Below are 26,443 nucleotides of genomic sequence, written 5' to 3'. Positions count from 1 at the left end.
AAGCAACAATATTCTTCCATGCTAAAAATAAGATCTGTGGGGTTCTTTCTTATCCTTTAGATTTAGGGATATTTATCTAACCTCCAAAAGGCATCTGTGGGTTATCCCCCAAAAGCATCTGTAGGGCTCTCCTGGCCCTGCTGACTTCTTTCGTCACATGTATTGTTTACATTCATTCCCATCTTTGATTTCTAATTAAAAATTCATGACCATGTGTGTTGTTTCCTCCTAGGTCAACAGAAAACCCTCCAGGAACAAGGCAAAAGAAAAACCCCACAAATATAAGACAGTAGCAAGCATGAATATTTTTAACTGCTACCTCCTATTAATTGTTTGAGGTGTCAAAACAATCATGTAATATTGTGGCATCCATAAGGAGCTTTTCTGAATCACACAATGTCTGCCTGAAGAAGGACCAGGGCGGCAAGTCGCTTGCGCACCTTCGTTCTTTGTTACAAATCTTCTCAAATAACAATAAATATTCTTCAGCAATGGCACTTTCTCCTGGCTCTACTATTAGTGTAGAAGTAGTTCATTAATATTGGCTAAATGAAGGTTCTTTGTTTTCCTTTCCCCTTTCCCTCATGGTCCCTATTCATCTTAGCTATCTCTGACCTCAAGCACTCCATCCCAAACCTGAGCCAGGTTGATAATGTCTCTCTTCATTTAAAAGGTCTCTGTGGAAGTTTAAAAGGTTAAGTGAAGTGCTCAAACACAAATCCATCCTGAAGTTTAATGACCCCCATGTGTAATCTCTTTCTTTAGTCTGGCCTAAAACCTTTCTGATGCAGTGCATTTCCTTAACAGAGCTAGAATGTTACTGACTCTTGTTATTTGAAATAACTATCCTTCAAAGATTTAGGAGTCATTCTCAGCCTTGTTTTCTGAGTCAAGACACAGATTCTACCTAAAATTAAACTCTATTTATAGAACTGACAGAAAAACCCACTCTGTACTTGGAAAGAAAAGAGAAAGAGAAAAAAAGGCATGCGCTGATTTTAATAGTTCTGTTTTCTAAGGGAATAACATTTGGATTCCCTCAAATTTCCTACTTGTGTCACTGTCTTAGTTTAGGTTGGCACCAAAGCAGACCTTACAACAAGTATTTGGGTCGGATGCTTTATTTGGACATGACTGCAAAAAGCAAGGTGAGGGACTTGGTAAGTCAAAGAAAAAAGGAAGGAAAATGAATAAAGGATGTGTTTATTAGTGGGTTAGTGCTATGAGCAACTGGAGGTCAACCTTCCTGAAGCCTTTTAAGAGACTGCATAGAATTTGGTTGGGCTGTCTCACTGGGAGGTGAGGAATCTGGGGTATTCTTGCACCAAGTGCCATTGCTCATGGTTGAGGGTCCCTCCTGGAGTAACTGCCTGGCATTTCCAGCCTGACCTACACAGAGGCCAAGCACACTTCCCAGGTCAGAGAGTGACCATGGGCAGAGAAACTCAGGAGGTTATCAGGGTATATGGGAGGCATCTGCATTTACCCTTCAGGTCTGGCAGAGAGGATCCAGGTGGGATATTGACAGCATCTGATAGAGCCACCCTTCCAAACTGGATTCAAATCCTGAAGACCCTCTCTCCCACTCCACATTTATCCAGATTTATCTAAGATAATTAGGTTTTAAAGATCTTGCGTGCTTTGGCCAGATGGGAAGCAGGGAACTAGCCTCTCCCCAGGGTCCTTCATGTACATCTTAGGGATGCCTGGCCCTTTGTCATCACTGCCTATTTACACTCTCTCTCCACAGGGAACATAGGGAGGCACATTTTTGCACACTTTTAGGAAGAACTTTCTAGCTCTTAGAGATGTCTAACTGTGGTTGCCTCTGGAGGCTGTTAACACTTTGTCACTCATTCAAATATTTACAGAGAGTTGGCCAGGCTCTGTGTTGGGGACTGTGGGAGATCAAAGAGAAATGAGACAGGATTCCTGCCCTCAGGGGCTCACAGCTGAGATTTAAGAAAAGTACTCAAATAACTGCAATTTAGAGCAAAATGAAGTGTTTCTACAGAGGTGGAGGCAACTCGCTGTGGGGATGCAGAGGAAAGGGATCGGAACCACAGGCAGCGATGTTGGGAAGGGGCTTCCTGCACAGAAGGGGGTGGTGAGGCTGGAAGTCCTCCAAGGTCCCCTTCAACCCTGAAGCCTGTGATCATAAATGAAAGCTAAAAACAAACAAACAAAAGACCACAGCTTACATTTCACATTCTAGAGACTAGCACAGTAAATGCCTTTTTTGTTTCCTTATCAGTGGGCAGAGAAATGTCTTATTAAAACTAACAAATGATTATGCTTCACAAAAGAAGTAGAGGGAGTATTCCTCACAATAGAGGGATAAATATAATGTTGACTCATGAATCTGCTCATTATTCTTCTCTACAGCCCCCTTTCAAAATAGCAAAACACTGCAGGTGAGTCACGTTGCCCGGGTTGGTTCATCATCATCACCTGTTTTCTTTTAGCCTAGAACCTGAGACAAATGGGCACCTATATTCTAAACAGCAGCTAGAAATCAAAGGAAAAGATGGGAATGGTAGAGAAGGTCTCTCATGACATAAAAGGAAAGAGAAAGGTTAAAGAGCTGGGTTAAGAGTCTGAATAAATAGGGGTGCTTAGTCATTATGCACAAATGACATGTCATGGCCTTTCGTCAATCCAGCCATGTGGTTCTCCTATGTCACTGTTTATACTTCTGTCAAGGTGCATTTGGGACTCATTTTTGTCCTGGGGACATGGCCAACAAGAATAGATATTTTCATTCTTTATGGCCTTTCCATTCCCTACCAGGTGTCTCCTCCACTCCCTCCAAACTGGTGCAGCCATTCTTCTTTGCCAGCCTAAAATGCCCTTCTATCTACAGAGCCATCCATCAGTCAATGGCATCAAAGTCACTGGGCCAGGAGTCAGGAGACATGAGTTCTGGTCCAGCTCTAAAACTCAACCTAAGAGATCACTTGCCTCCCCTGTGCCTTAGTTTCTCCACTCTTAAAATGAGAGTGTTGAACTAAATAATCTTCAGACATTCTGAGTATGCAGGGTCAGTTCCAGATTGACTGTAGAGAGAACTTGGGAGGTCACAGTCTTCTCCTGTCTTATCTACAGTGCTTAGGGGAATGCTGATTAAATCTATTCCCCTCTCTAAACCCTCTTCTATGGAGGAGGTATGGCATAAACTGAAGAAACAGGAGTAACTCAAAGCTTTCAAGTGTCCATGTGCAATGGGAATGTTTTAAACAAGAGATGTGATCTCATTTATGCTTTTAAAAGACTGCTCTACCTAAGTGTCCATCAACAGATGAATGGATCAAGAAGATGTGGTTTATCTATACCATGGAATACTACATGGCAATGAGAAACAATGAAATCTGGCCATGTGTAGCAACATGGATGGACCTTGAGGGTGTTATGCTGAGCGAAAGAAGTCAGGCAGAGAAGGACAAATATCATATGTTTGCATGTATAGGAGGATTAGGAGGAACTTAACAGAGGACCAAGGGGGAGAAGAAGGGGGGAAATGGGGGGGGAAAGGGAGAGAGGCAAACCATGAGAGACTCTTGAATGCTGACAAAAACTGAGGACTGATGGATATGGGGGGGAGGAGGGATGGGCATGGAGGAGGACACTTGTGGGGATGAGCACTGGATGTTATGTGGAAACTAATTTGACAATAAACTATTTGTAAAAAAAAAAAAAAGAAAAAGAAAAGAAAAGACTGCTCTATGAGCTTAAGGGTCAGCAAGGAGAAGCTTGCATGGAGTGAGACAGGGAGACTATTGCTGCCTACCCCGGAGGGGGTATAGCCCAGCCTTGGCTGTCCACGTGTCCCAGCCCTTCATCCTGGTTCTGCTCTCTGGCCTGTCATGGGAGGGCCATGGCTGGATCTGGGTCCCTTGAGTTCTTTAGCTTCCAGGTGACCAATGACCAGATGCTCCCCTCCTCCTCTCCTCTTGTGCCCCTTCCCCTGAGTTGAGCTGCCTAGACTAACCAGCTTCCCTGGCCAGAAGTCAGTAATATGACCAACAATTCTGGCTTAATGAGTGTTTTCTTAAACTCTTACCTCAAAATGCTTTATTAATTTTAATCCCCCACATATATGCAGTGTTATCATTATTATCATATTCAAAGTATTGCATAGCCCAAGCTGTAAACAGGATCAGCTCTGTAAAATGCAATGCACCTGCAGCATGGTCTGTTGTATCACCCACCTCATCCTACCTGTCCCCCCTGACAAGGCCTGTCCCTCCACCACTGTGGTCACAATGGAAATATGATTAAATTCCAGCATAATCTTGCTAACTCAAAAACCCTCTATACTTAGACTCAGCCTCTGCTTTTGTTGCCTAAATTCTGTTTTCCTGTTTCATTAATTGGAGATCATAGGATGCATGGCCCTTCCTCCAAGGCCCTATCTCCTGCGGTGATTAACAAACCAGTGAAGCAAGCAGTCACTCTCCTGAAATAATTACTTGGCAGAATCTTGATGACAGTTTTCAGCCTTGCCAAAAGGTTCTCACTTCGAACCTGGTTCTCGGTTGCCCTGACTTGCTACAAAAGCAGGCAAAGTTAGCTTGCAAGATAATCACAACTTTCCATTTAAAAATCCAGCTAAATTTTCTCTCTAAGTGAAGTTTCTTTATGTAGTGCACTCTGAAAGCCATACTGGTTCTTCTAGAAATAATCATTTAATAGAAGCTATCATTTTGGTAATCCTAAACTCTGTGTCAGAGGCTGAATGTAAGAGCAGATCATTGCTGAATGTGTGTATTATGTGAATCCCATTGACTTCACTCTTAAAAGTAGGGTGAACTATACACCTTTGTCATAGGTCCCCACTCTGAATCAGAAACTCTCCTCTGTGGCTTACATGAGGTAACAAAGTATTTAATCAGTCATCTGACATATAACTGTTAACTGATGAATGACATATATTTTCCCTTATCTAGTTCCAGGAGACTGGTATTAATTCACCAAATTAAGTACAAACCAAGTCAAAGTATTAGTAAAAAGCATAACAAAAAGAAAATTCTATCAAGAGGTACCTGGGTGGCTAGGTTGGTTAAGCATCCTCCTCTCTCCTCTTGATTTTGACTCAGGTCATGATCTCACAGTCATGAGATTGAACCCTATGTTCTGCTCTGCACTGAGTGTGGAGCTTGCTTAAGGTTCTCTCTCTCCCTCTCTCTCTGCCCCTCCCCTGCACACGCTCTCTCTCTTTCTTTCTCTCAAATAAACAAACAAACAAACAAATGCTTAAAAAGAGAAAAACTACTCCAACAAGAGGTAAATATTTCAACAATCCAAATTCCCACTGCATTTCCCAGAAGACAAGCCACAGTGTCCCCTACTATTCCTGGGCAGGAATCCCTTTCCACAGGAACCTGCCACATGTGCACAGCCCTATAGCAGGGGAAGCTGCTCTAGTTGCTTCTCAGGCCACTGCTCTGCACGTCACACCTCCACTGCTGGCAGATACCACTTTCTTAGGATTTAAGGGTCTGGGGCCCTGAATTATCCACAGCTCTCTCCTTGACCTAGAGAGTTCAGAAAATTTGGAATCAGCAAGTGACTCACTCTGTGAGCCATGCCCTTGCAACACAGTGTTCTTCTATATCTTAAGTTGGAAAAACAGAGGTCTTTGTCTCTTGGGATAGCCTTCTTAAGGCATCTTCACTACTCTGGCATACCCAGAGCACCCAGTAGTGTGGATGTCTTATCCTCAGAGACAAGGGACAGATCCTTTGCCTTATCATTGACTCTAATGCTAAAGGTGGCAGAAGCCTCCTCCCCAGGTCAGGCCTGGGGCCCTCCACTTTGTCATACAGGGGCAATGCTTCTTATGTTCACATCCAGAGAGGCAGAGGTGAGTCACTGAAGAGCTGTCTCATCTCTGGGGAGAATGTGTTCTGTTCACAGGTTCTCAATTCCATTCCAGTTAATGGGGCTACAGCTTCTAAACTATTATTATGAAAATGGGAGTTGTGATCTGTTAAGATCACCACAGGAGGGGAGGCACAACTGCCACAGAGGGGCTGATCTCTTGAAGGGGGCTTAGCACAGACAAGCCCTGGAGACCTTGACTCTCCAAATCTAAAAACCAAGAGAGGGAAGCCAGGCAAACACCTGGCCAAGGGCCAAGGCACTCAGCAAAATCACTTAGGCCAAATGAAAACCGGATGTTAAATCAAAATGCTAAATACAAAATATATATATATACATATGGCCTCAGCAGAGAAGTACATTACGTAAACCAGGGAAGCACACCCAAATGTCAGTTATTGAATGCCTACTTTGTACAGATATGCATGGTGGTAGGAACTTTCCTCTAGGCTCTTTTTCTCATCTCAATTCTTTCGTTTATGGAGAAATGTTTAAAAAACTATTTTGGCATATACATATTTTAGTAATTGGGGGAAAGTGTTCTAAAACTAGACAGAAGAAATATACCGTATCTTATCGTCCAGCTCTTCCTCTCACCACTGAGGTTAAGACAACAGAGCATCAGATATCCATGGGTGTTGAGGCTAAAGCGGATTTTATATTCAACCTTTTACTTTTATCAAACTTATTCTTTTTATTGAGACACAAAGGTTGTTTCTAGTTTGGGTTTTTTTCCTCCACAAATAATGCTGGAGGTTGTAGAATATTTTTAATTTTAATAGATTTGGTGTGTTAAGTAGTTTTTAGTTTCACAAATTAATGTGTCTTTAATGAATTTGGTCAGGTTGCATTCCATGAAAGCTGTAATTAGTCAAATTCATCCATCTCTTTTTACTTTAATAAAGCTTTTGGTGGGGAGGGGCCTGGGTGGATCAGTCGGTTAAGTGTCCAATTCCGGCTCAGGTCAGGATTTCACTGCTCATGAGTTCGAGCCCTGCATCAGGCTCTGTGCTGACAGCTCAGAGCCTGGAGCCTGCTTCAGATTCTGTGTCTCCCTCTCTCTGCCCCTCCCCTGCTTACTCTCTGTCTCTTCTCTCTCTCAAAAAATTACTTGTGAATTTTAATTACTAGTAAAATAGGTAAGTTTTAATGAGCAAATACTGCTTTAATAAGGAAAAGAAAATAAACACTCTTCATTATAGTTTTTTAGAAACCAAGTTCATGTAACAATCTCATTTTATAGATAGAAAAAAAAACAATAAAACGCAGACATCTTGTATCCACCTAGGAGGTGTTTAAAAATTTGTTAAATCAATTAGGTGGTATGTTCAGAGTCACCAAAAGAGAGGCTAACCGGACTAAATCCCAGCCTCGTAATTTCTGGTCTGCATGACTCCTCTGTTTATGGCTATCTTTTTCTCATGCCCTACAGCTTATATTAATTTAAGATTTTGTTTTGTCATACTCACAGAGAGCCATAAGGAAAAATACTTGGAGATTTTCCCATACAGCTTTCAGAGGCTTCGTGAGTAGCGTTCAGTATCAGTAAGAAAAGAGATCGTGCCAGAGCAATGGAAAAAGCTGAACCTCACCTCCTTTTTCCAGCTTAATAATACCATATGTATTACTTACATCTTTCCTAGTTCCAAACCCACTTTGGGTCCTGATGCTGTTAAAGCATCAGTTTATGATTAATTAGCTTAACATTACCATGTAAACCTGCTGATCCCACCTCAAAACATATGGACACTGGGATAGTAACATCTGGAATAAGAACTGTCCATGCTTGAAACTCTACTACAATAGCTAAGAGATGTGATGAGCTCTAAATGAAACCTCCAACTTCTGCCTCCCATAAGCCACAGGGTGCCCTCAAGGGGACCAAATAGGGCAGTTGATGGATGACTATCTGTTCAGGTCTGGCCAGACAGTAGGTCAGACCATGTGGAAGCCATCTGTCACTGTTGGATGGAGGGAGGAAAGAAGCTGGGAGCAGCCCTGGTGCTCAGCAAAGATAACATTGGCCCATGAATCCCTCTGTCCCTCTCGCCTGGCTTCCTGTAGCAATGTTTCCTTCAGCAATTGCTTTACAAACCATTAAGCAGCCATGAAAACAAGTGCCTGGCCATATGTCCGAGGGCCAAGGAAACCCAAGAGCAGATTTCAGTAAAAGAGAAACCGGTCTCTCTCTCCTTTCTCAGCTTGGAGTGAAACTTCCTTAGAGGGGTGAGTGTCTGTAGGAGGCAGCACTGCAGGATTTAAATGTTAGGAAGGGATGGGTATGGCTGGAATCAGATTAGTGGACACCAGTGGGGAAAGAGGTTGGGAACAACGTAGCTCTTCTAGGTTAGAATATAGTAATTTCAGGCCATGTTTAAGATTGAGATCAGAGGCTACAAAACCTCATGGAAACATATTCACCAGTATTTTCTCCCCCAGCCCTTTCTCATGAAGGCCTGGTTATTCAGAGTTTGTCTGTGCTTTGGCACAACCCGGGAGCTGGAAAGAAATTCAAAATCTCAAGCTCCTTCCCAACTTTCTGATTAGAATCTGCATTTTAACAAGATTGTCCCAAGTGATATGATGCACATTAAAGTTTGAGAAGCTCTGTAGATGGGAACTCTGAGAACAAGGAGAACTGTTTCTTCTAGCACTCCTGACCCTGACAATAATACCTGAACATTTGCCAAGCACAACATTGTGCCAAATGTTGTGCTTAAAATGCATGATCACATCACATCCTTACAACAGCCCTGGCAAAGATACTGTTAGTTTCCCCCCATTTACAGACCCCGTGGTAAGGCTCTGAGAAATTGAAACAACTTGCCTATGATCACACAACCGAGCAGGAAACACAGAATCATAGTTAACAACCAGTGCCCATGCTCTTTCCACCATGCTATTTTACTTTGCTATAGATGTGAAAGCAGGTGAGCTGGCCAAGGATGTCCCTAAAGGGAGAAGGGAGATGATGAAGAGAAATTTCTCCCAAAGATTCAAAGACATGCATCTCAGAGAAGTAGGGGCTCCTGGAGAGGGAATTTAGTAAAAATATCTACATCTCTGGAGTCTCCCAGCTGGGGACCTTGACTTCGCCTGGAAATTCCCAGAACAGTCCAGCTCTAGACTGGGCAGGGGTCTTTTGTCCTCTCCCCCCTTAGACCAACAATCTTCACCTACAAACCTAAGGCCAGTCACCTTGAAGAATAGGTCCCTGTCTCCATAGAACCTCTGGAAAGCTCAAGATGAAGGCAACTCTTTGCCCCATCAATCAATATCTTGCTATGTTTCTGGAGTTTAAAGCTACTGTCTTATTTAACTACGTATTCAACAATGGAAGACAGTGTACCAGCCGGGAACAAGACAGACAAAACCCCTATGCACATGGAGCTTACATTTTGGTAGAAGAGTCAGACAAAAAATAAATATTTACTATACCTTTCTTATTTCAGCTCTGTATAAAATATAGCTGAGAAAAGCATAGTACGTGATGGTGTTGGGAAACACTACTTAAAATAGAGAAGTCAGGGGAGGCTGACCCTGGAAGTCAGGGGAGACACCAGAGCTCATCCCTGAATGAAGTGAGAGAGTGAACATGTGGCTATGGGCAGGAGAAACTCTAGGTAGAGTGAATAGCAGGGGCGAAGACCACCAGGCAGGAATGCCCTTGGCAGGTTCAAGAAACAGGAAGAAGCCCAGGGTGACCGGAGCAGACGACTAGATGGTAGGAAAGATCTGAGAGGTAACTGGGGTCCCAGACCATGCATAGGCTTGTAAGCCATGGTAGGAGACTTTAGCCTTTATCCTGAGAAAGACAGGAAGACATTAAGGCACTTTTGAGTGGAAGAGTGAAACAATATGACGTGTCTTACTCTTGGTAGGAACATTCAGGCAGCTGTGTTGAGAATACACTGTAAGGGAACAAAGATAGGAGGGAAGACCAGGTAGGAGCTACTGTAATAGTCCAGGAAGGAGTTGATGGCAGCTTGACCAGGGTGGTGGCTGTGGAGGTGGTGACAAGTGACCAGATTCTTGATATATCTTTGATGGTAGAGACAAAAGGACCTACTGATGGAAATCCTTTAGTTCTTGCTCACTTGTAGGCCTCTCGCTGTGTCAGGCCCCCTGACCTGTGTCTTTTGTAATGTTCCCTTCCCATATGCCTACCTGGTCCTGGCCTCTCAGTTCTCAAACTCACCTGTATGTCCTCGATCAGTCTCTGTCCCTTATCTGGGACATATGCAGTGGCATATGCAGCATTACTGCTGCTTATTATTATCAATGTTTTATGTTTGTGTCATGCTTTGCAGTTGAAGCCCTTTTGTGTGTATTATCTCATCTGACGTGCTAGGTTTCATAGACAGACTATTTCATGCTTTTCATTTGGCTCCAGGAGACGTCAAAGAAGAGACATGAGTCAGCTTTGGCTGGATTTCAGGCAAATTAACTCCTTGGCAGCTGCAGATCTGTCAGAGAGCAGGCACTGCCTACATGTGAACCTGTAAGAGTGTGTGGGTAAACTGAGCCACAAGGTGCAAGGGGTACACACCAAGAGGGCATAGCAAATAACCTGAGGGCAAGGAACATGCTGACAGAGGGCCCCAGAGAACAGTGGGTTGAAGCCAAAAAAGAGGCACCAGGGCTGTGGGCAGAGAATCAGAAGTGAGGAGGAAGAGTGAAGTCTGGGGCCTGGAGGGGGTGTACGATCAAAAGAGAAGGTTGAAACAGGCTAGTGCCAACCACAAGTCAGAAATCGGAGCTTCAGCCAATTCCTGTGGATCAGCTCAGAGCAGGCTTTCAGAAGGGACCCAGTTGACCAGGTAACTGGTGAGAAAAGTCAGCACTGTGCATCAGGACAAGGCTGAGAAAGCCTCAGCTGCAGCCAAGGAGCTTTCCTAGGTTTTTCTGTTAAATCTGAGCCAATCCCCAAAACACAGCTGATTAGAGACCAGTGGGCAAATGTAAATGGGGCACCCAGAAAGGCTGGGGTGGGGAGCAAGGAGCAGGGAACAAAGACAGATACTCCTGTCTGGATGCTCCTGACCTTGAAGGGAAATCCTCACCTCCAATTCCACAGGCTAATTATGCAGGAGCTTCAGGGTTTGACCCCGGGACTATAATCAGTTGCTTGTTCTCTTCACCTTGAGATTCTCAATCTGGCTCTCAGACTTGTACAGATTTCCTGGGCTCCACCCAGCACAGTGAAATCAGAGTCTGGGGCAGTGAGGGCCAGATGCGTTTTTTCAAAGCTCCCCAGGAGACTCCAATGGGCAGCCAGCGTGAGGACTGCTGCCTTAGCCATGTGCACTGTTTCCCCAGCCTCCATACAAAGCACACTCCTCTCTCCTTAGGACAAGTTTAATGCTGTCAGTGGTGCCAAGAGCAAGGATTCATAAATGGATCCTGAGCCTATCAGAAAATAAAATCTAATCCTCCCACTAAGTTGGAAGAAAAGTGAAATTCCACCCACATGGCTGTTTGTAGAGATACAAACATTGCATTCTGTTCAACTTGATTCGTAGGAATAGGTCTGGCTGGTGATATGTGCAATATTTTACAAGCATAGGTTTCCTTACAAGGCCTGCCTTAGGAATCCCAGTGTTAACAGCAGACACAGGATCACATTGATTCTTGTCAGGGAGGGACACATTTTAGTTGCTTTATCTCCATTTTTAGGATTAGAACCTCAGAAACAAAGATGCTTGAGGTCAGGCAGAATGTGAAAGATTTTCCAGTCCAATAGTTGCTGGGATTTAGTATGCATCACCTGGGGACCATGTAAGCAGCCTGGCTCCCAGGCTCACTCCTGATGGAAACCATTGCTCTCATCCACCTGCTTTCTAGTGGTTGTGGAGCTTCTGCTAGAGCCACACCCTGTAGAGCTTCTGCAGAAGTAAAGGCCCTGCCTTACAGTTCTGCATTCTTGCTGCCCAAACTCTGTTCCTGGTTGGCAACACAGGCTGTGGCATGCTTAATGTCCTCATTTATCCCACAAGTATTTATTAGGCACCTTCTAGGTGACAGGCATCATCATAGACACTAGGCCTGCAGGTATGAATGAAACAGACGAAGGTGACCTTAGCAGCTTATATCCTAGTGGGCAAAATTCTCTCTGCATTAGGGACATGAATTTGAGGATAGTCAAATGGCAAGTCATCTTGTCTTGTGAACCTCGCTGCCTTGAGGGTCTAGTTAAAAATACGGAGGATACAAACAGCAAAAGTTTGCTGAATATGCCAATGAATGAATGCCAAATGGTGCGCCCCCATCCTCCTACCTCATCCTTATAATGCCACCAGGTTGGTGTCCACCCTCTGTCATGGTCACTCTCTTTAACTATTAATAAGGTTATATCTTAAAGCTAGCAGGAATCCACTTATAAAACACCCAAACTCCAGGTATCTTTTTTTTTCTTTTTTAAAAACAGTTTTATTCTGATATAATTCACATACTATACAATTCACTCATTTAAAGTGTATGTGGTTTGGGGCACCTGGGTGGCTCAGTTGGTTAAGCGTCCAACTTTGGCTCAGGTCATGATCTCACATTTATGAGTTCAAGCCCTGCGTTGGGCTGTGTGCTGACAGCTCAGAGCTTGGAGCCTGCTTCGGATTCTGTGTTTCCCTCTCTCTCTGCCCCTCCCCCTCTTGCACTCTGTCTCTCTCTCTCTCTTGAAAATAAACAATAAAAATTTTTTCTAAACTTATTTTTAAAAGGAAGCTGCATATGATCCAATGGTTTTGGGTTTAATAGTATTTAGCATACAGATATGAACAACCAACACCACAATCAATATTAGAACATTTTCATCATCTCAAAAAGAAATGATGTACCCTTTATCTATTTTCCCCTCCCATCCCCCATCATCCAACCCTAAGCAACAACTAATCTGCTTTATTTCTTTCTAGGTTTACCTATTCTGGACTTTTCATATAAATGGAATCATGTAAATATGTGGCCTTCGGCAACTGGCTTCTTTCACTTAAAATGTTTTCAAGGTTTATCTGTGTTATAACATATATCAGCACTCCATTCCTTTTTATGGGCAAATAATATTCCATTATACCTATATACCATATTTCATTCCATTCATCAGTTGATGGAAATTTGGGTTCTTTCCACCTTTTGGTTATTATGAATAACGTTTCTATAAACATTTGTGTACAATGTATGAACATTCTGTGTGACCATATGTTTTCATCTCTCTTGGGTATATACATAGAAGTTGAATCACTAGGACATATGGCAACTCTTATGTTTAACTGTTTGAAGAACTGCCAGGCTATCTTCCAAAGTGGCCATATCATGTTACACTCCCTTAAGGAGTGTATGTGGGTTTTGATTTCTCAGTGTCCTTGCCAACATTTATTATTATCTGACTTTTTGACTATAGCCATCCTACTGAGTGTGAAATGATATTTCATTGTGGTTTTGATATGCATTTCCCTGATGACTATCAATGCCAAGCATCTTTTCATGTACTTATTGACTATCTGTATATCTTCTCTGAAGAAATATCTATTCTGACCCTTTGTCCATTTGTTAAGAAAGCTCTATACCAGCGTGGGACTTTAACTCATGACTCCAAGATCAATAGTCGCATACTCTAATGAATGAGCCTGCCAGGTGCCTCTCCTTTGTTCATTCTTTAAATTATTTGTTTTTTGTTATTAAGTTGTAAGAATTCCTTATATATTATATATTTCAAGTCCTTTATCAGATAAATGGCTTGCAGATATTTTCTCCATTATGTGGGTTATCTTTTCACCTTCTTGATTATATCTTTTGGAGCACAAAGACTTTTGATTTTGATAAAGTCCAAGTTATTTATTTTTAATTTAATGTGAGGAAAGTGTCCAACTTTATCCTTTTTCACGGGCCTATCCAGTTGTCCCAGAACCATTTGCTGAAAAGACTAGTCTTTCCAAATTGAGTGGTCTTGGTACCTTTGTCAAAACTCAGTTGACCACAGACACGAGTTTATTTATAAACTCTCAATTCTGTTCCATTGATCTACATGTCTGTTCCATTCTGGTACCACAATGTCTTGATTACTATTGTTTCGTGATAAGTTCTGAAGTCAGAAAATATGAATCCTCCAACTTTTTCAAGATTGTTTGGTTATTCTGGGTCCCATGTAATTCCATGTGAATTTTAGAATCAGCTTCTACAAGCCAGCTGGGAATTGGATAAAAATGTGCTGAATCTGTAGATTAACTGCCATCTCAACAATAAAAAGTCTGTTAATCCATGAATATGAGATGTTTTTCCCTTTATTTAGCTCTTTCTTTCAACAATGTTTTGTATTTTTCAGCGTACGAGTTGTGCACTGCTTTTGTTAAAAGTTTCCCAAGTATTTTGTTTTTCTGGATGCTATTGTAAATGGAATAGTTTTCCTAATTTCATACTCAGATTGTTCATTATGATGTAGAAATACATTTTTTTTTTTTTTTTTTTTTGCTGAACTCATTTTCTACCTTGAATAGCTTTTTAGTGGATGTCTCAGGATTTTCCATATATAGATCATGTTATCCAGGGGTGCCAGGGTGGCTTAGTCAGTTCAGCAATGGACTCTTGATTTCAGCTCAGGTCATCATCTCATGTATTGTGAGATGGAGCCCTGTGTTGAACTCCACGCTAAGACTGTGAAGTCTGCTTGGGATTCGCACCCCCCTGACCCCCTCTCCCGCCAGCACACATGCACTCTTTATCTCAAAATAAATAATAAAATATTTAAAAAGATCATGTAATCTGAGAATAGAGAGTTTTACTTCTTCTTTTCTAATTTGGATGCCTTTTCTTTTTCCTTATAATTACCCTGGTTAGAACTTCCAATATTTAATAGCAAGTGACAAAAGCAAACATTTCTTGTCTTGTTCTGAGTCTTAGGTGGAAAGTGTTCAGTCTTTAATCATAAGTATGATATTAGCTGTGGGTTTTTCATAAGTGCTCTTTATCAGGCTGAGAAAGTTCTCTTCTAGTCCTAGTTAATTGAATGTTTTTATTATGAAAAGATGCTGCATTTTGTCAAATGCTTTTTCTAAGTCTACTGAAAGTATCATGTAGTTTTTGTTTTTTTATTTTATTGATGTTAAACCAGCCTCCCAATCCTGGAATAATTCCCATTTGGTCATAGTATATAATCCTTTCTATATGTTGCTATATCTAGTATGCTGTTATTTTTTTGAAAAATTGTGCATCCATATTCATACGCAATGTTGGTCTGTAGCTTTCTTGAGTGAGGTGTTTGTCTGGTTTTGGCAACAGGGTATTTACTAGAATAGACTTGGAAAGTGTTCTTTTATTTGGAAAAGCTTCTGAAAAATTGGTATTAACTTTTCTTTAAATGTTTCACAGAATTCAGTGGTGAAGGCATCTGGGCCTGGGCTTTTGTCCATTTCATCCAAGTTTCTACTTATTGGCATACAATTATCTGTAGTATTTCTTTATAATCATTTTTATTTCTGTAAGGTTGGTAGTAATGTCTCCTTTTCCATTTCAGATTCTAGTAATTCTGTTTTTCTTGGTCATTCTAGTTAAAGTTTTGTTAATTTTGTAGATCTTTTCAAAGAACCAGCTTTTGGTTGGTTTCACTGATTTTTCTATGTTGTTTTTGTATTCCCCAATTCATTAATTTCAACTCTAATTTTATTATATACTTATTCCTGCTTGCTTTATGTTTAGTTTGTTCTTTTTCCAGTGCCTTAAGGTGGAAGGTTAGGTTATCAATTTGAGAACATTTTTAACACAGGGATTTACATTTATAAATTTATCTCTAAGCACTGTGTTAGTTGCATCCTATAAGTTTGATATTCTGTGTCTCATTTTCATTCACCTCAAGCATTTTCCAATTTCTTTTTTATTTCTTCTTTGACCCATTGTATATTTAGGAGTATGTTATTTAATTTCCACATATTTGCAAATTTCCCAAATTTCTTTCTGTTTTTGATTTAGAATCTTATTCCATGTGGTCAAAGAATGTTTTATAATAAATCTGTTTTATTTATTGACGTTGTTTTATGACCTAGCATATGATCTGCCCTCGACAATTTTCGTGTACCCTTGAGAAGAATGTATGGTCTGCTGTTGCTGGATACAGTATTCCATGATGTCCATTAGGTCAATTGGTTTATAGACTCTATTTCCTTGTTCAAGTTTTCTATTTTCTTGCTGATCTTCTGCTTAGTTTTTCTGTCCATTATTAAAAGTGAGAATGTTGAAGTCTCTAGCTATTATTGTTGGATTGTATTCTCCCTTCATCTCTGTCAGTTTCATTTCAAGTATTTTGGTGCTCTGTTGTTAGGTACATATATGTTCAGATAAATGTTATATTCTCCTGATGGAATAACTATTTTATCATTATAATATGTTCCTCTGTATCTCTAGTAACATTTTGGTGGTGGGGGGGGGGTTCAAAGTCTATTTAAAAGTCTGCTATTAGTGGAGCCACTCTGGCTTTCTTGTGGTTGTTGTTGGCATAATATATCCTTTTCCATTCTTTTACTTTCAATGTATTATAATTTTTGAATCTGGAGTGTGTTTCCTATAGACAGTCTAAAGTTGGATATTATTCTTTTTTTTTTAATTCAGTCTAACAGTCTCTACCTTTGGTTAGAGTGGTTAACTCTTTCACATTTAATGTCATTACTGATATAGGTGGATTTATGTCTGCCATTTTACTTTTAATCTATGTCACACTTTTTATACCTTTATTCTTCCTGTATTGCTTTCTTATTTTATAATGTAGTTTTTTAATATCTTTACTGATTTTTTTCAGTATACTCTCTGAGTTATTTTCTTAGCCACTTGCTCTAGAGCTTACTATATATATCTTCCATGATCAGAATCAGCTTCAGATGAATACTGACTTAATTCCAGTGAGATATAAAAACATTGTTCCTATATTGCTTTATTCTCTTCCTTCCTTTTTGTCCTATTATTACTGTATACTTTACATCTATAACTGCTACAAATTTAAAGTTAGATTGTTATATTGTCAATTTTTATATATGTGTTTTAAAGAAGCAGACTTTTAAAAAAGAGAATAAGTATATATGTATAGCTTTTGTTATGTTAACTTCCTTATTTCTCATTTCTGGATCTTTTCAATTGCACTTGTGGATTCAAGTTACCATATGAAGTAATTTCCTTAGTCCAATACAGCTTTGTTCTAATTGACCTCCTTGTGCTGTTACTAGAAAATATATTTCTATATGTTACAGGCTCAATAGTACATTTTATAATTATTATTTTGTACAATTTTTTAATGTTTTATTTATTTCTGAGACAGAGAGAGAGAGACAGTGTGGGCAGGGGAGCATCATAGAGAGAGGGAGACACAGAATCTGAAACAGGCTCCAGGCTCTAAGCTAGCTGTCAGCACAGAGCCTGATGCAGGGCTCGAATCCATGAAACGTGAGATCATGACCTGAGCCAAAGTTGGACGTTTAACCAAGTGAGCCACCCAGACATCCCTACAATTAATTTTTAAGTCAGTTAAGAGAAAAAGAAGGCAAGGGTGGAAATGGTGGGGAAAACGGAGAGAGGCAAGCCATGAGAGACTCTTGAATGCTGAGAACAAACTGAGAACTGATGGATGGGGGGGGGAGGGGGGAGATGGGCATGGAGGGGAGCACTTGTGGGGATGAGCACTGGGTATTATATGCAAACCAACCTGACAATAAACTATTTGTATAAAAGAGAGAGAGAGAGAAAAAAAAAGAAGGCATATGCATTTATGTTGTCTTTTATAGTTACATAATTACCTTTACTGGTACTTTTTGTCTTTCTGTGTGGATTCAAATTACTGTTTGGGGTCCTCTTTTATTATTTCTCATAAAGTGTGTTTGCTGGCAACACATTTTCTCAATATTTGTTTATACGGGAATATCTTTATTTCACCTTCATTTATAAAAGCTAGTTTTGCTGGATATAGGATTCTTGGTTGACAGTGTTTTCCTTTGAGCACTTTGAATGTCTTCTCTCACTTCCTTCTGGCATCCATTGTTTCTGATGAGAAATCAGCTATTAATCTTATTTGGGTCTCCTTGTGACAAGTCACTTTTCTCATGTTGCTTTCAAGATTTTCTCTTTGCATTTGCTTTCAGTATTTTTACTATGGTGTGTCTATTTGTAGATGTCTTTGCAGTTGTCCTACTTTTAGCTTCCTAAGCTTCCTTGGCTGTGTAGTGTTCTTCAAAGAATTTGGGAAGATTTCATCCATTATTTCTTCTAATATTTTTTTCTGTTCCTTTCTCTCTCTCCTTCTAGTACTCCCATTATGCCCATGTTGGTGTGCTTAATGGCAGCCCATACTTTTCTGAGCCTCTGTGTTTTTTCTACCTATTCATCAGATTGCATAATTTATATTAATCTATTTTCAAAGTTGCTAATTCTTTCTTCTGCCAGTTCAAATCTACTGTTGAACTTCTCTAGTGTATTTTTCATTTTAGTAATTCTATTTTTCAACTCCAGAATTTCCTTTTGGTTCACTTTTATAATTTCCATCTCTTTACTGATATTCTGTTTAAGGAGACATTATCATCAAAACTTCCTTTACATCTTCAATCATTGTTTCCTTTAGTTTAATTAAAAAAAACATAGTTATGGGGCACCTGGGTGGCTCAGTCAGTGGAAATTCTGACTTCAGCTCAGGTCATGAATTCATGGTTCATGGGATCAAGCCCTGTACCGGGCTCCATGTTGGCAGCTCAGAGACTGGAGCCTGCTTCAGATTCTGTGTGTGTGTCTCTCTCTCTGTACCTCCCCCTGTCATGCTCTGTTTCTCTCTCTCCCTCTCTCTGTCTCAAAAATAAAAAAACATTCAAAAATAAAATAAAATAAAAAACATAGTTATAATGGCTAGTTTGAAATTTTTGTCAAATCTGATATCTGGTCACTCTCACAGGCAGTTTCTACTGCCAGCTCTTTCGAGTATATGCTTTTGATCTGTTTTTTCTTTTTTTCCTGGTCATATTTTTCTGTTCCTTTTCATGTCTTTATTTTTTCTCAGAAACTGGACATTTTAGATAATATATTATAACAACTCGGGGTTCCAGTACCCCACTTCTGGGGCTTGTTATTGTTATTTGCTTGCTTATTTGTTTTGTGAGTGGCTGGACTATTTTAGTGAAGACTATTTCCACCTCAGCTCCCAGAGTGGTGACCTCTGATGTTCCCCCAGGGGGTGCAGCCTTGCGTATTCCCATGGACACCCTGGGATGACAGCCGTCTTGGTAGTACTCTTTTTAATTTTCTCTTTCTCTGACCACATGTAGCTACTAAATTCCACTAATTGCCAGGTGATTATTCTATTATTTTCAACAACGTACCGGGGGTATAAAAATGCTCCACAGACCTATCCAACCAAATTTAGTCCCCTTTGAAGGGATAGTCTGTGAGGTCAGTGTTTGAGATCTGTTCTGGCTCCAGGAAGTCTCCCCAGTTCTCTCTAGCACACTAGCCTGCCTACTGTTTATCCTGTATCTCCAATGACTCTACTGATCTTCTCCCAATTACTTTCTGGTGGAGATTCCACCAGAATCTCCCTAAGGGTATTTTTGAGACTGCTGTTGGCTTAAACTTCTCCACTCTCTGTTGCAAATGAGGTTAGTTCCTTTGGGAAAAGACTTGGAGCTCTCTGTTTTAGTTTGTTTCTACTCCCAGGGCTCTGGAGCTGGGGTTAGGGATAATAGTGTACTTCCTGACCGTCACCCCCAATTTAGTAGCTGAACACTCAGTGACTGGGATGAGTAGCCTCAGGCCTCAGCTTGCCTCTCCCAGCCTGGAGCCTCTGTCTTACAAGCTGGGGCAAGGGATACCAGGGCCCTAGAATTCTCAGCAGTGTTGCACCTATGGTAGAGCTTCTGTTCCCTGAGTAGGAGGTAGGCAAAAGGAGTTCGCCCTGCTTGGCCACCCATACTCACCAGAATTTAGCTTCAGCAACAGGTAGCTTGAAATAGGATAAAAAAATGTCCTGTGATGACTGTCCTTCAACTGGGAGCTAGGGGGCACTGTGTTCTTGGTTGTACCAGTTTGGAGGGCAATTTCATCTTATTGAACTGGGAGGGGAGAGGGAGAGAGTGGGTCTTGGTTCGAATAACATAGGCTCAATGTTCTTATGGAGTTTTAGTAGTTTTCTTGAATATACATCTCTTCATTTGCTGGATGCACTTAGGACACTTTCCAAAGACTTAAAATGGTTGTTTTAAAATAATTTCCACCGGCTTCACTGAAGACTGGATCTGTGGAGCTTCTCATGCTGTTATGCTGGAAGCACACTATCTTTCAGAACTTGCAATGCCTTATTTTAGGGAGTGACTATTTCATACATATAGATTCCACAGAACAACAGTTCTCTAGCTTTAGTGTGCATATAAAACACCTGGAGATCCCCTTAAAAATGCAGGTTCCTGGGGTCCTATACTCCAGAGATTATTATTTTCTCTGACTAGGGTGTGAGCCAAAAGAAACTGAGTTTTTAGCAAGCTCACTATATGAATCTTTGAAAAAAAATTGTACAAAGACTAATTCATAACAGACAAGATTTATCTCTTCCTCCACCTCCTCTTCACCTTTTTCTTCTTTAAGCAGGTTCTCTATCTACTAAGGGGCTTTGTAGCTATGGTAGGATCAAATACTGGCTATTTAAACATCGTAACTGTGTGTGTGTGTGTGTGTGTGTGTGTGTGTATGTGTGTGTGTGTGTGTGTGTGTGTGAAATCTAGAAATCTAGAAATATGCTCCCTGTTTGGAGCTGGGGACATGCTGAAGCACCATGGTTTGGGGATGCCAAGCATCAAAGATGACAGATGACCCCAGAGCAAGGCTTTTCAAATTGGGGGCAGGAGACCTGCCTCAGAATCTTTATTTCTCTTGCACCAGATTTGACTTTTCCTTGGTGCTACCATTTGTAATTTCCCCTCCAAAGAGAAAGGACACCACAGGCTTGGCTGCAACTGGTCTGATTTACATACAATCAAATGGCAATATGTGCCTCTGGTGAACAAATTAATAGCATTAAAGCAGCTATCAAACATGCTATAGCAAAAAGGATTCCTACCACCCAGCTGCACATGGTTATCAGTAATATGAATCTTCACAGTCATAATAATAGAAAATGAACATCATTTCATATTTTAAAGCTCTAGACAAAAACCATTAGCAATTTACTTTTTCCCAAAGAACCAGCTAATTAAAATTGTAAATAAGGCTGCATTATGTTTGGATTTACTCCTGTGAGTGTTTTTCATGAAGAAATAAAACATCAATGGCTACAGGATGGTTCTATTGCATTTTACAGCTAAACCCTACTTCCATCTGTCCACACCCCCATCAGAGGAGAAGCCCACACTCAGAGGAAATAGAGTTTGTGAGAAAGGCTTCCACAACAGCAGGCAGAATTAAGCAAGAAGAGCGCCCCCGAGAGCTCAAGAAACCTGGCTTTCTGAGGCACTGTAAGAAGCCAGAGAATATTTTCCTACTAGGTTTTGTAGGTGGGATATTATTATTATTATTATTATTATTATCATCACTATCATTTTGAAACTCAAAGAATTAGAATTTCCCAGTGGGAGTTGTAAAAGAACATGCTGTGGGAAAAATCCAAAGATCAACCAATGTTAATCATTTTCTTTCAGAGTTGCTCATGTACCTTACGCAGTGGGGTATCACTCCCACATTCTTGGTGTGTTAATAATTGATGGCCTTTATTGGTACGAATTCATTGACAGAACTTGGGAAACTTCTGGCTTTTCTTCCATGATTTAATGATATGTAGTTACTTCTCAGTAGTAGTCACCTCAGCAGGAGTTGGGTTAGCCAGTATATAAAATTAGACTTAAACAAAACTTAAAAAAACAGATAAATTATAAGTTGATTATATTTATTTATAAAACAACATTCTTGGGGCTTCTTTAATTATAAGTCCTTGATCCATTATAGAGCTATTTCACAGAATATTAATTACTATCAGTAAAAAAATCCAATGAGCTTTAAGTCGGGGTTGACTGTCAATATAAAAATGTATGTGACTCCCCCATTTAAATACAGATCCTTTTATTATACTCTATCATAGTATACCTTACTCTTCCAAAATAAGACTTATTTGTTTGTAATTATATATTTATTGGTAAGAGTATTTATTAAATATCTGTCTCTCCACTGGTACCTCCATGGAATAGACCATCTCTCTTATGTTCACTACCATATGTCCAATATCCACCAGTAACTGATTCTTAATTATTTGTAGAATTAAGGGAGGGAGGGAGGGGTCATGAATTTAAGATCTTAAACTGGGAAGATAACTGAAAGGCTTTAGGATACTCTTCAATTGCCTAAAATTATCTTTAAAAATGTGTTCATATACACATTACTCTGGGGATAGAGCCCTCATTAGATTTCAAGGGGGTCTGTAACTTCCCCAAAAGGTATGGAATCACTGGCCTATTTCAACAATAAAACAAGATTCAATACCAAAGAACTTACCTATAACCTGAATCAAAGCATGCTGCATGTACCTTTACATGGACAGATTTGTGGGCATATGTATAGGTGGGTGTATAATTTCCAAGAACAGAAACAGAAATGCCTCAGTAAATTTACAGAACAATCCACATTCATGCTTCCCCTGAGTAGCTGATCATTCTGTGGTCACTGAGCTCCCGGAGTATCTGCTTGCATTCATTTGTTTCTGGGCAGCAACATCCATCACTCAGGCCAGAGAAAAGGAGTCTATAATTCTCTCCTTTCACCTGTTTGCTATGCTGACATCCCTCTTTGTGGGAATTGCTTTTAATAACAAACCTGTAAACCTACTGGTTAACAAAGGCACAAAGCCATGTTTATAAAGCACTGGTGCCCGGGCAATTTGATCAAACAACCCTGGGATTTCCCTTCCCTTGACCTACAGTCAGAGAGAAGAGCCAGCCTAATCAGCCCAAGGAGGCTTCTTTTTTTTTTTTTTTCATTTTTGAGAAACAAAAATTTTTAATTTTTATTTTTTTTATTTTTATTTTTATTTTTTTTACAAATAGTTTATTGTCAAATTAGTTTCTACATAACACTCAGTGCTCATCCCCAAAGTTTCCTTCTTCTTTTCCTTCCCACCCTCCCCCCCACATCCATCAGTCCTCAGTTTTTGTCAGCATTCAAGAGTCTCTCATGGTTTGCCTCTCTCCCTTTCCCCCACCATTTCCAAGGAGGCTTCTGAGTGTGGTGTGCCTTCACAGCCAGCCATTGGAGACTATGAGATGGGCTGAGCATGCTAATTGGCTGTTGTATATTAATTCTCCTCTTCTTTCTCTCCCAGCTCCACAAGAGGCTTCCCTTCAGTAAATTTTCTCCCTTGTTTTTGTCCTTAAAATGGAGACTTCCAAAGTAAATTTGTCAGGAAAAAGGTTTCTCTTGTGCCATTAACTCTCAGTGATCCATATTAACAGAGAAGAGCAGCGGTGCAGATAATTCAAAGCCAAAGGCTCTATTTAGCTTTGTAGTTCATTGTTTTGAGGGGCTTGGTGGCCAACTTACCTCTCTAATTATGTTTGTCTTTGCTTCTTGTTAAAATGAGTTTGTCTGCCTCAGGGCCAAACAGTTGGGTGACAGGGAGATTCTAGTACAGAATTTGTAAAATTCACCAGGGGATGTCCACAAGGCACCCAAATAATCATACTTGACTAGATTTGAGTTCACATTCTTAATCACCTGTGATCAATTGCTTTGCTCCTCTGTGACTACAGTGAGCCAGGGATGAGACATAATTATAGGAGACTAGTTAGAAGGAAATGAGTCTTTACATTTAGACGAAGACACAAGTCTGTTGTAGGCAAAACCAATAACAAAATCAGCGTTGATGTTTTCCCTGCCTGGTCCTATAGCCTTCTATTCTGTAGCCACAGTTATCTTTCTATGCTAATTTTATGATGTTCATCTCTGACTTACACCTTGCTATGGTTCCCTGAGCTAGTCATTAGGGCTATTCACAAATACCCACCCTCTCCTCCTGAGCACATGGTAGGGACATACATCTCCACCCAGCCGGTGTCGGCTAATGAGATGTGATCAAAAGTGGCATGTGTCACTTCTAGGCAGAAGGCTTCAGAGCCAGCAAGTGCGGGACAACCCACAGCATGTGAGACAGCGGCTGCTCTGCCAGCCTGGGTCCCCAGTGACCGTGATGAGCAGAAGTCCTACCGGCCAGTGATGGGCATATGGTAGGACCAATGCCCACCCCTGTTGTTTTAAACCACTGAGATACTAGAGTTCTTGGTTAACTCAGCATAGCTCTATCACTGCATATATCAAGTTGCATCATGACTGGGTTATTTTCCCAACTAGACACTGAACAGCTTAAGGCCAAAATTGTTTCTTCTTTAGGATATGAAATTCAGTACATAGTGTATTTAGAACAACCTGGTAGAAAATGAAACTCCCTTCCTTCCTGGCCTCTGTGATCCTCCATGTTTTATGTTTTTCTAACACTTGCCCCTGTCCCAGCACCACTGGCTGATATAAGGAGGTATCTTTGGTGTTTAGATATACGGTGGGATTGGTGGTCAGAGTGGGGGGGTTGTGTGTGTGGAGCTACTCTTTTTGAGTAGGAGCACACGTACGAAGAGCTAGCAGAACAGAGTGAGTAAGTTGAGGAATAATTAGACTACAGGCATTTTGAATATACTGGGTTCAAAGGGCAGACAAGATTTTGAAATCAAGTGTTGGGGCAACCGTATGGTAAAAAAACAGTATCCCAAAGTGTTAGATTTACAAGGGATCATAGGTTTTATCTGGACTAGACCTCCACATCATTATCATCATCATCATTATTGTAACACCAATATTAGCTGATAACCTACTATGTACCAGGCACAACTCCTACTGCTTTACAATTAACTAATTGAACCCTCACAACAACCTTATAAGGTAGCTATTACTGCCATTTTATAAATGAAGAAACTGAAGCCCAGAGAAATAAATCCCATATGGCCACACAGCTAGCAAACATCTCTCTGTGAATTCAGCGTCTGCTTGAACACTCTTCAGCCCAGGGAGTTCGCTAGTTCCCAGGGCCTCCCATCCCCCGAGCCTCCTGCCTCCCCTTCCAACTGCACTCTCCCACAGTTCTGCCTCCTAGACCAACACAGGCAATTCTACCCTCCTCTCTCTAAGGCAGCCCTTCACATATCTGAAGGCAGCAATTATATATCTCTTACGGTTTCCCTTCTCCTGTCTAAACTGGCCCAATTCACTCAACCATTTTCAATGAGCCTGAGGTCTCTCACCATCCCAGCTCAGTGACTCACATATGCTAGGGACCAAAAAATGCTGGTTAAATCAGCAGAGTGGAACTGGTGACTTTCCCCTAGAGTCCTCTGCTGAGCAAATGCCTCGACAACCCCAGCAGCTTTCTTTCACCAAGTTAAGCAGAGTCCAGAGGCAGAAATGGGGCTATAATCTGCCATAGGAACAGCAGAGTGGTCACGCGTCCTGCACACATCTCCATGGAATGCTAAAGAGTCTGCGTGTTCAGAGCTCCTCCTTTTCAAGTCTATTTCTACCCCTCCCTCCTTCTTCTCCCCACCCAGTCCTTCCCCCTAACCCCTCCTGCCCCCAGAGGCAGTGCGGAGAGCAGGCCCTCTACTCACCATGGAGTTCATGGCAAAGTGATTGTGCTGTGTTTGGAGGTCTAGGGCATGCTGGTAGCTCACGCCGATCTCCGTATGGCTCTGGAGAAATAATTCCTTGTTGTGGCTTATCCAGTCAAACATCTAGAGGTGACAAGAAGGTACAAAGTAGTCAGAAGGGTCATGGGTCCAGCAGTGCAAAATTTTCAGAGCTACTGGGAGAAGAAAAAAAAAAAAAAAGAGTCCTCCGGCTGGTGCCCAGTGAGAACCAGTCATCATTCTCAGAGTAGGGGTTGTCCGCAGCCTGGTCTCCCAGGAAAGCCCTCACTTTTAGCACAAGCCTCTGTGCTACTCTATGGAGCCTAGGGGAAAAAGAGAAAACGAGTAAGAGAATCAGGGAGATGGGGGAAGAAGCTGTTGTTATCACCCCTATCTACTACCCCCTTTGGAGAAGCATTTACAAAGCTTCAAGAGGACACCACGCTTGCTTTAGGGACCGGTGCTGAGGGCACAGCATGGGGTCTTAACCCACTCCCTGCTGCACTAGTAGAAGAGAAGCAACAGGGCACCCTAACATGCCTCTGTCCCATATACATACCAACCACATACACTGTTGAAGTGACTCTAGACTAAACCACCTTTTCTTGTAACTCCACAGCCCCCCAGTTCCAAGGTTTCTGCTATAACCTATCAGGAACCAGAAGAGGCAGGGTTTTGAAGGTAGGGTGAGCAGTGGGGGCACAGTGGGTACTGAGCCATTTTCCTCTCTTTAGCTCTGTCCCCTGATTTTTGTGTAGGCTTCTACCTCTCTCCCAGGCAGCCCACACACATTAAGGGGAGCTGACCAGAACCCCAGTTCCAAGGGAAGCATCACTCTAAAGGTTATCCACCCTCAAGACACCACATCTAAGCCAGTCAGTGTAGGACATTTCCCAGCCAGAGGGATT

General features: G+C 41.1%; 1 protein-coding gene across 1 annotated transcript in view; it reads right to left on the bottom strand.

Annotated features, from left to right (window-relative positions):
* Window positions 1-26,443, bottom strand: part of LOC120245870 (kalirin) — a 298,908-nt gene that overhangs the window by 204,630 nt on the left and 67,835 nt on the right. The window contains exon 6 of the mRNA XM_039253041.1: window positions 25,518-25,640. Within this exon, the coding sequence (XP_039108972.1) occupies window positions 25,518-25,640 (123 nt within the window). The remainder of the gene's footprint in view (window positions 1-25,517; window positions 25,641-26,443) is intronic.

Source organism: Hyaena hyaena, unplaced genomic scaffold (assembly GCF_003009895.1).
Source record: "Hyaena hyaena isolate Hyena2069 unplaced genomic scaffold, ASM300989v1 scaffold_434, whole genome shotgun sequence".
NCBI lineage: Eukaryota > Metazoa > Chordata > Mammalia > Carnivora > Hyaenidae > Hyaena > Hyaena hyaena.
This window is presented reverse-complemented; position numbering and strand designations above follow the sequence as displayed.